Below are 10951 nucleotides of genomic sequence, written 5' to 3'. Positions count from 1 at the left end.
GACCCTTCTTTGCATTTCTTGAATCGAGCATGAAGGTGGAGCTCTTGTTCAACCCGTCCCTTGGTATCATCCCCTTGCTTGCTAGGGTAGACACTTGACTCGAGTTGGACAGCCACACTGCCCTTGCCACTAGCTTTGTACTCATCCTTAAACGAATAGGAGTAGAGAGGGTGGTAAAATCACATCGCACGTCATCATAGGGCCCTTCGGTTTGATCATTGCTAAGGAACCTTCTTTGAACTCGTTGCTTGACCCCATGCCATTTCTTGCTAGAGTAATAATTTGGCTTGAGTTGGACAACCACTTTTCCCTTGCTACTAGTTTCAATTCCGATTTCAAAAAACTTAGACAAATTTGGAGTAGGAAGTGTAAGAGAGCCATATTGCAAATCCTTGATGTAATCCTTGGATTGGTTACCCCATTTGAGCAATTCTTGTTCAAGTGAACACTCTTCTAGCTTGCCATTTGATTTGTGGACTTCACGGCTGCCCAAGTGAGGCTTAGGGACCTCGGTCATTAACCCTTTATTGGCATTTGGTGGAACATCTTCATAGAACTTGATCAATCCATGAACTTTGTTAGGGAATGGTTCCTTTTGCTCTTTGGACATGTCTTTGGCAAGGAGAACATGGACACCTTCCACATCATTCTTCTCTTGGACCATTGCGGCCTCCTTGATCAACATTACTTCTTTAGAAGGCTCAAGCATGGAGGATGGTGGAAGAGGTGCTAGAGTGACTTTCCTCTTGCCAAATTCAAAGGTGTATGTGTTATCCTTCCCATAATGCACCGAATTCTTATCAAACTCTCAAGGCCTACCAAGTAGAATATGGCAAGCATCCATAGGTAGAACATGACAAAGAACCTTATCAACATAGTTCTTGCCAATGGAGAAGGATACCAAACATTGTTTGTCAACCCTGAATTCGGCCCCCTTGTCAAGCCACCTCAAATTGTAAGAACATGGGTGGTTTTTAGTGGTTAAGGATAGTTTCTCAACAAGGATACTATAGGCCACATTAGTACAACTCCCTCCATCAATGATTAGGTTGAAAACCCTTCCCCCAATTGTAAATCTAGACCTAAAGAGTTGTTGTCTTTGATCCATTTAAAATGGTTGAGCACTCAACACTCTCCAAGTGACTAAACTCATCCCGGAATCCGGCATTACTAGCTCCTCATCCTTAGTCTCCACGGTTTCCTCATCCTCATCACACACAAGAATCTCATTCTCTCCCCAATGAACCACTTCAAAGCTACTAAGGGCTCTCTTGGTTGGACATTCTTTGGCAAAGTGTCCATAACCTTGGCATTGGTAGCATTTTTTGAGAGGTAAGGTCTTTTTTTGGGAGGTTTCAATGCCCTTACCCTTGTCAAGTGTTGATGTCATGGTTTGAGTGTTGGTTTCGTTGGGTTGGGTCTCGGCATGGGTGGTCTTGGTGGTTGTTTTGGACGACAATTTTGAATTAGGGGTCTTCCCTTTACCCAATTTTTCCACCCTTAAAGCTAAGTTCACGGCTTCATCAAAGGACCACAACGGTTGCATTCGGACTCTATGAACAATTTTATCATTCAACTCTTCCACAAACTTAGCAATCTTTTGTTCGGGTTTATCATTGAGTTCACATAGTAAAGTGAGTTGTTCAAAGTCTCTAAGATATGATTCAATAGATTGTTGGTCTTGTTAAGTTTGGTGAGTCTAATGAACATGTCTTGAGTATAGTCCTTAGGCACAAATTTCTCCATAAGTTTCTTTTTAAGCTTAACCCATGACTTAATAGACTCCTTACCCTCCCTTCTTCTTTGGTTCCTTAAATTCTCATATCAAAGTGAAGCATAGCCCTTAAATTTTAATATAGCAACTTTGAAAGATTTAGCATCCAAATAGGCTTTAAACTCAAAGACTCTTTCTATGGTCCTAACCCAATCTAGCAAATCCTCGGAGCTTAAACTACCATAAAAATCAGGAATTTCTACCTTTAAGTCTTTGTTGAGCCCCCTTTGAAAATCTTCAAGCATGGACTCCTCCGAGTCCGACATTGCTTCCACTTCATGGTTGCCTTGGCCTCTTCCTCTACCCATAACACCACGGCCTCTTCCTCTACCACGAGGTGGTCCTCCATCCCTTGTTGGTGTTGGAATGTTAGCCATGATAGCATTGAAGGAGTCTATCATTAGGTCGCATTTCTCCGAGAGTTGTGTTACTTGAGTCTCAATACCGGCTAGTCTTTCTTCACTCATGGTTGTTTTTGTGTTTTTGAATGTGGTTGAGGTTTATAGTGAACGCACAAGAAAGGTTTCTTCCCAAGACTAACACAATAATGGAATTGTGTTAAACCTTGCTCTGATAACCAATTTGAAGTAAAACACTGAAGACTCGGTTTTTGGACGATTAAGACTCGATTTTAACAGTGAAACAGACTGTCTAATTGTGAATAAAATGACTAGATTTTGGACAGAAACTCTAGAACTCGTTTTGAACACTCAAACAGACTGTTTATGACCATGGCTCTGATTTGGAAAACACTCGAATTTTGGATTGCAAGTATGATTAGAATTGAGTGACTTGGGATATGACTTAATCTAAGCACTAAGCCACTCGATTAAGCCTAAGAGGGATCCAAGCACTAAGCAATGGAATCACTCAACTCTAAGCACAAAGCAAAAGAGGGTTTTCTTGTACTAAGCAAAGAAGATTAGTAGAAAGCAAAGCTTCTAACTTGTGTTTTTCATTCATCAATTCTGAATTTTGCTTAAGGTAAGCTTTGCTTTTATAGACCAAGCAAAGTAATCCTCACCTTACATTCAAATACTAATCTAATGGCTCATAGAGACCCACAAAAAACCATGCAAGCTTGGTCCCAAGGACCTTACACAAGTTGAAAATCAAAAGCTAAAAACAAGGAAAGTAAACTAATAAGACAATGATTATTTAAACATAGAGTAAACTCTTTTGGAAGCATAAAGGGGTCCGGCCAAGCTTGTAAAAGAGTAGTAGAGCAGCAAAAAGAAGTCTTGGTGGTGTCTTGGTTAGTTTAGGAAGGTTGAAAGTGACTTGAAAGCGACTTTGTACCTTCCTCTTGCAAACCGTGTAAGCTTGGGCCACCCGGTTTTGTTTCATGCCTTTCTCTATGATTATCACCTTTCCAAGACACAAGCTCCTAGACAAAAATACTCTAAACTCATCATAGAAGAGTCCTAGGCCATAAAATGCCCCATGTTCTTAGACGGATTTCGAATTGGACCCTATTTCGGTCAAGGGACCAAAACCGGGTTCAAGCTTGCTTGTTGTGGATTGTTTTGCTTCAAGTAGTTAATAGTAATCCTCTACGAACTCGTCACCTATACATCATAATTACATATAATCAACATCAATACTAGTATAAGACTCACCATATGCTAATCTCCCCAACTCCCAATTCTAGGGTTAGTCTCAATCAACACCAATAAAGCAAGATAGAATAACTTAAGCAACAGAATCGATAAAATGATGGAGAACGAAACCCTAGATCGTAGTCGTCACTAATCCTTCACAAGGAAGCTTTAGAGGATGGAAGAAATGTTTAGGGAGGGTTAAGAAATGATTATAGGCTGCTAATGACGTTTAGAAATGATTAGCAAACCTTTAGACATAATATAATGCGAACTGCGGAAACCGCTGAACCGGCTCACTCGAACGAGTGACTACCAAACCACACTGAATAAACTCATTCTGGAACATTTTGACACAAACCAAATTCACTCGGTGCGAGCCACTTGATCGAGTGGTAATACGGAGTATTACAGTAAACTTCCGCTATACGTGACAACCTGCAAATCACGTATATCAGGTAGATCATCCGAGAATGACATGCACTCTAAGGGAATTTACACAAATTTTAACCAATAGACTTTATGAACTCGGTGTATTTTTTTATTTTTATTTTGATAAGGAAAGAAAACTAAGTCAATTGAAATCGACCATAATATTCTCGCGAATGAGAGCAGTAATCAAAAGAAAAAAAACTCGCATTACCCAAAGAAACGTACAAACCCAGGGATACAAACAAAGGACTCTTAAAGAAAATAAGGCGGAACAAACGACTCGGTGTATGATTTACTTTGAGATGGAATCCCAAATCTACTTAAAAAATGACTGAAAATAAATTCAATTCTTTTTCATCATCATTATCATCATCATCATCATCTCCATCTCTTTCCTGTCTTCCTCTTCCTTTTCCATAATCCTCAGATCTCACTCATTTCTCTTTGATCTTCTCCATAACATCGCTCTCTCATCAGATTTGATTCTGTCTATTTAATTGTTATTGTGCGTGATTAGGGTTGTTTTGTAGCAGCTTCAACACTTCACCAAATCATGAATCCATTTTCTTCAGGAACCCGTTTGAGGTAAGTTTCAATTCTCAATAGATCAACTTCTCCATGCTGCTTTTCTTTCTCGTGTTTTCTTAATTTATGGTATTTATTTTCGTTGAAATTTGGTGTGTTTTGCAAAAATGTACGAGTAATAAGGGGAATTAACTGGGGGATTTGAGGGTCAAGTTGGAACTGCCAATGCTGAGGAGAAAACGGGGCTCAATGCGCGATTTCTGGGCTTTAGGACACTTGATCATTGGTTTCAAACTGAGATTGTGTATAGGACTTTGATATTTATTTGGATGGTCATTCAGGTTCGATAATCTCAAGAGATGTTTGAATTTGCAATGCTTTTATGTGTTTTTGAGTTGGGAATTTAGACTGGTGCTTGATCGTTCCACGGCTCTTCGTTAATGGCAAAATTCAATGTTAGATTTCACCACATGTACCGCGCTTTTATTAGTTTTACTATTGCTGAAGAATCTAATTCTTATTTGAGAAGCTGCCAATTGCTGGACCAATGTCACTAATACCAAAATCTATCAATTCACTCTATGACTAATTTTTTCTGCTTTGATTTTCTCTAATTTTTTTTTTCGAACTCCATTCTACTCCCTTCGTCCCGGTCATTTGTTGTCCTTTGGTTTTGGCACAATGCAGTGTAAACCACAGGGACTCACACAATTTTGACAAACCCTGACAACAGACTAAGGACAATTTCAGGGAATGCAATGAACTTTAGAAGTTTTGTAAAAAATAGCAAATGACCTTGATAAATCATGAAGATTGGTGACAATTTAGTTTAGAGAGCAAACTAAAACTGAGCCAAAATTCAGAATTTTACAAGCACTCCAAGTATTTTTAATAATTAGAAAACCAGACTGAAATGGTGTGATTCTCAGACAGTTTCCTCAGCAGATTTGTCTGACTCTTATTGTGACTAGAAACCAGGATATAATTATCAAATTCACCCTCAAGCAAGCACAGAGGTTAAACTTAATAATTTAGGGAGTCCACTTAAAACAGCTCAAGCAAGCACATACCTGTTCTAAGTAGCACCACAGATCCTTAATCACCTTCTAAGCAAGCACAAGAAGATATTAAGTCTGACTTACAACTAAGACTCAGCAAAGTTAATAAGATTTGCAAATTTTTGAGAGAAATCTCAAGGTTTTTATCATTAATCAAGTCCGAGTAAAACAGACTGAGGAAGGGTCCTTATATAGGCCTTTCCTGTTGAAGTTCAGTACAATAAAACCCTAGATATCTCCATCTAAGGGCCAGGATTTGTCTTAGGAAGTAAACAAGAACATTGGAAATATATTACAACGGATATAAAAAGGATTTCAAGTAAATTGAGCAAGAAACAAAAGTGTTGCAGGCATGATAGTGACAGGTTGCTCATAGACTGCTGCATTTCCTTGGCTGGTTGTGTGAAGTCAAATGGCCTTGGTTCAGACACCATCTGTTACTCTAGGTGCTATCTGAGGAATGTTGAAACAAGCCAAGAGTTCTTTGCTAGAAATTTTTCCCTTGTTTGGCCAGAAATGGCAATTCTACTTTATCTGATTTACCCTTCCTGGAACTTGCTTTTCATTGGGAATTAAGTCTGGCTCCCTAGGATTGATTTGAACCTAGTTGAATACAGAGTCAGCTGGCCAAGGTGGTAGCTGGTGGTTGGCCTGGAACGTGCACTTGTGACCGGGTGAACTTGGGCTTACAACTGAGGTTGCCTGTGATTGTTGTTAGCCTGAATATGGCTTGTTGGGGTTGTGCCTGGTAATCCTAGGCCATGTCCTGGCAAAGTAAGGCCATGGCTAGGCTGTCCTTGGCCTCCCTCTAAAAGATCAGTGGCCTGGTTATCCAACCCCCCTGGTTGAACAACCCCTGGTTGAACAGGGCTTGTCCTCAAGCCTAGATCCTCCTCCTCAGAATCTTCATAAAATGGACTAAGATCACCCACATTGAACGTTCCATGAACCCCATAGTCCCTTGGTAAGTCAATCTTGTAAGCATTTGGACCAATTCTTTCCAAGACTTCAAATGGTCCATCTGCCCTAGGCATAAGCTTGTTCTTTCTTTTTGATGGAAATCTTTCTTTCCTCAGGTGTAGCCATACCAAGCCATACCAGATCTCCTGCCTCAAATTCCCTCTTCTTTCTAGGCTTCTTGGATTGCTTCTTGTACAACTCATTGGACCTCTCAATTTGCTTTCTCACAGACTCATGTAATTTCAACAGTTGTTCAGCGGTCTTCTTAGCATCTGGATTCAGTTCTTCCCTTGGGACAGAAGACAAGTCCAAGGGCATAAGTGGATTAACCCCATAGACTACCTCAAAAGGATTGTGACGAGTAGCAGTAGAGGGTGCTATGTTGAATGCAAATTCAGCTGCAGCTAGCTTTAGATCCCTATCCTTCAAGGTCTTGCTGACTTGACACCTTAGTATCCTCCCCAAAGTTTTGTTGGTGACCTCAGTTTGGCCATCTGTTTGTGGGTGGTGGGAGGTACTGAACAAGAGCTTTTTCTTCAGGAGCTTCCATAGGGTTTTCCAGAAGTAACTCATGAACTTGGTATCCTTGTCTGAAACAATTGTCTTAGGAACCCCATGAAGTCTCACAACTTCGCAGCATCCTCAGCTTTCTTTTTTTTTTTTTTTTTTGGGAAAGGTAAGCTTCTCATTAAATAATTAAACCAAGCCCATTACATCATTGTTGAAAGATAAGCACTTCACTTATCCTAATTCTTACAAATTATATCAATCCAGTTCAACGCTTTACTATTCAATCCTCAGCTTTCTTGCAGGCTATAAAGTGTGCCATCTTAAGTGTGCCATCTTACTGAACCTATCCATAACTATCATGATTGAATCCTTGCCTCCTTGTGTCCTAGGCAGGGCCACAATGAAATCAAGGCTCACATCTTCCCAAGGCTTTTCAGGGACAGGGACAGGCAATGGAGTGTATGGGCCTGCTTGGAAGGAGCTCTTGGCTTTCTGGCAGGTTAAGCACCTTCTAAGGACTGCCTTCTAAGGACTGCCTGAACATCACCTATCATTCTTGGCCAATAAAATTGATCCTGTAAAATTTCTAGGGTCTTCTGGACCCCAAAATGTCCCCCTAATCCTCCTAAATGGACTTCCCTGATCAGCAAGTCCCTATAGGTTCCCCTTGGCACACAGTTTGTTACCATGAAATAGAAAACCCTCCTGCAACAAATATATTTTTCCCTGAGCTGGTCCTCCCTCTGTGTGAGTGATCCATTCTTCAGAGAAACCAGGATCCTCCCTATACATTTCCTTCATTAACTCAAACCCAAGAACCTTGTTGCTCATGACAGTTAGGAGAGAGTGCCTCCTAGATAGGGCATCAACCACTACATTTTGTTTTCCTTCCTTATATTTGCTTGAAAAGGTGAATGCTTGCAGGAACTCCACCCATTTAGCATGCCTATGGCTCAATTTGTGTTGGCCATTGATGTATTTCAGGGCCTCATGATCTGAATGTAACACAAATGGTTTAGGTTTTAGGTAGTGACTCTAGTGTGTAAGGGCTCTAATGATTGCATATACCTCCTTGTCATAAGTTGAATATTTCAACTTGGCTCCATTCAACTTCTCACTGAAGTATGCCACAGGTCTCTGGTATTTTGAAAACTCCTTCCAGGTGCAACAGATGTTCACTTGGACTGTTGCTGTAGATGAGTATGTCATCAAAGTATACTACAACAAATTTCCTAAGGCAGGGCCTTAGAACTTCAGTCATTAGCCTCATGAAAGTACTTGGGGTATTGGACAGACCAAATGGCATGACAAGCCACTCATATAGGCCATGCTTGGTCTTGAAAGCAGTTTTCCACTCATCACCAGGGGCGATTCTAGGGGGGGTGCAGGCCCCCCCTAAATCATAAATAAATATATTTTGTGTAAGAGAAGAATTAGTATTATTGCTTGGGTTTAGTGGTAGAGTGTGTTACTCTCATACTAGTGGTTAGGGGTTCAAAACCGGTGGGAATCAATTTTCTTTCCTTTTTTTATACTGCCAATACAAATTGGGCCTCATCTTATTGAAGCAAATATGTAATAGCGACTAGCGTAACCATGTAACGCAATATCTTTGTTTATTTTGATTTTCAAACTATTTTATTTTATACCATTATATTCATACATGTATATCATTGTAAATATTTTTAGTAAAAATCAAAATAATAGTGTATTTTATATTAATATCTATACTAGTATTTTTTGGACTGCATTTATCCTAGGCATCGATCTTATAGTCTAATACTATAAGAACTTCTAATTAAAGAGCTTGCGAGAAATTTACAAATTTTCACTATATATTAATCTAAATATTTTTGTTTCCACCATAAACAATTATAAATTCTTTTACTTTGGTTATAGTGAAAACGGGTCAAATATCATCCTCCAACTAACTTGATATTTCATATATTGTTGATTTTTCGCACACCCTCTATCCAAATCGTAGAGCCGTCACTGCTCATCACCTTCTCTTATCCTCTCACCTGATGATACCCTTGCCTAAGATCTATTTTTGAGAAGATCTTGGCTGCACGGAGCTCATCCAACATATCATCCAACCTTGGAGTGGGGAACCTATACTTGACAGTGATGTTGTTTATAGCCCTGTTGTCAATACACATCCTCCAAGTTCCATCTTTCTTTGGCACTAGTAAAGCAGGCACTGCACATGGACTCAGTGACTCCCTCACAAAGCCCTTTGTCATCAATTCCTCAATTTGGTGTTGGAGTTCCTTTGTTGCTATGGGATCACATCTTTAAGCCGGCCTGTAACCAAACAGAACTAGGTACAAGGTCTATGTGATGCTCAATTCCCCTCAGAGGTGGTAGTCCACTAGGCAACTCAATTGGAAAAACCTCCTTGTATCTTCTCTTGACAGCAGAAACAACACAGGCTGCTCTTGCTTTAGTTCTTTGATCATTGCTGCCTCAGATAGAAACAGCACTCCATTTACTTCTTCAGGCATGTTAGGACTTCCATAGCCTCTTTGATTGGGTGGCAAGGGGGTCAGGGTGACCTTCTTGCCATTGTGCTTGAAACTGTAGACATTATCCTTTCCCTGGTGAGTGGTGTTCCTATCAAACTCCCATGGTCTCCCTAAAAGTAGGTGGCAGACATCGATAGGGACCACATCACATAACACTTCATCTTTGTACACCTTTCCAATTGAAAACGGAACAAGGCATTGCTTGTCAACTCTTACTTCAGAGCCCTTGTTTAACCACCTTAACTTGTATATGCGTGGGTGCTCTTGGGTGGGTAAACTCAGCTTGCTGACCATAATGGTGGAAGCTACATTGGTAGAGCTACCCTCCATCAATGATCAGATTACACACTCTCCCTTGGACAGTGCATCTGCTTCTGAAGATCAGGGACCTTTGATCAGCTAGAGGAGCTGGTTTAGGGTGAGCTACAATCTGTCCTTGTTCTGGCCCCTCCTCAGTTTCCACTTCTTCTAGGACCAATGTCTCATCCTCCTCATACTTAACTAGACCTTCTCTTTCCCACTCTTCAATTTCCATAGCTGTGAGAGCCCTGTTAGAAGGACAATCCTTCTTGAAATGGCCAAATCCTTGGCACTCAAAGCACTTGACTGCTTCATCAAATGACCAAACCTGCTCCATCCTTACCTTCCTAGCAATCTTAGGATCTAAACTAGAGTTGGCATAAAGGGCTGCGGGCTGGTGGGCGGCACGGCCCACGGCACGGTCCGACCCGGTGAGAAAATCGAGGAAGCACGGGCACGGCACAACTGGGTTTGAGACGGGCTCCGGCGCGATTTTCTGCAGAAATCCGTGCCTAGGCACGGCACGGCCCAAGCACGGTGGAGCCCGGCACGCACCAGGCACGACACGGCCCGAAAAATAGCCCGTTGATCATCATTTATTAAACAAAAAGTACACTAATATTTAATAAAATATATATTTAAACCATTAATCATCATTTATTAAACAAAAAGTACATTAATATTTAATAAAATATATATTTAAACCATTAATCAGCATTTATTAAACAAAAAGTACTAAAAATATATCAATTATATAACATTTTTTTTTAAAATAAAAAAAATATTAAAGCACATGGGCCAGCCCACGGACAAAGCACGAAAAGCCCATGGGCCAGGCACGGCCCGAGCACGGAAATGACCGTGCCTTGAGCGAGCCGCGGCATAGGTTTGGATCAGTGGGCCTGGCCTGGCACGGCACGGCCCGAGGGCCCAATATTCGTGCCTGGGTCGGGCCAAATTTGGAGGAAGGCACGACGGGCCGGCACGCGGGGCGGCCTAGCACGGCCCTATGCCTACTCTAATCTAAACCCTCAACAAACCTAGCAATCTTTTGCTCAGGTTTCTCAGTGACCTCACATTGCAGGGTTAGCTGTTCAAAGCTCCTAAGGTAGGCCTCAACAGATTGCTGGTTTTGCCTTAACTAAGTCAGTTTAATATAATAAAGATATCCTGGCTATAGTCCTTGGCTATGAATTTTTCTTTCAATTTCTTTTTCAATTTAACCCAAGACCTGATGGGTTCCTTACCATCTCTAATCCTTTGGTGTTT

At 40.8% G+C, this 10951-nt stretch overlaps 1 protein-coding gene across 1 annotated transcript in view; it reads left to right on the top strand.

Annotated features, from left to right (window-relative positions):
* Nucleotides 1-4043: 4043 nt before the first annotated feature.
* Nucleotides 4044-10951, top strand: part of LOC141631512 (AP-1 complex subunit gamma-2-like) — a 28741-nt gene continuing 21833 nt past the window's right edge. The window contains exon 1 of the mRNA XM_074444174.1: nucleotides 4044-4389. Coding sequence (XP_074300275.1) covers nucleotides 4358-4389 — 32 coding nt within the window. The 5' untranslated portion in view covers nucleotides 4044-4357. The remainder of the gene's footprint in view (nucleotides 4390-10951) is intronic.

Source organism: Silene latifolia, chromosome Y (assembly GCF_048544455.1).
Source record: "Silene latifolia isolate original U9 population chromosome Y, ASM4854445v1, whole genome shotgun sequence".
Classification (NCBI taxonomy): Eukaryota; Viridiplantae; Streptophyta; class Magnoliopsida; order Caryophyllales; family Caryophyllaceae; genus Silene; species Silene latifolia.
This window is presented reverse-complemented; position numbering and strand designations above follow the sequence as displayed.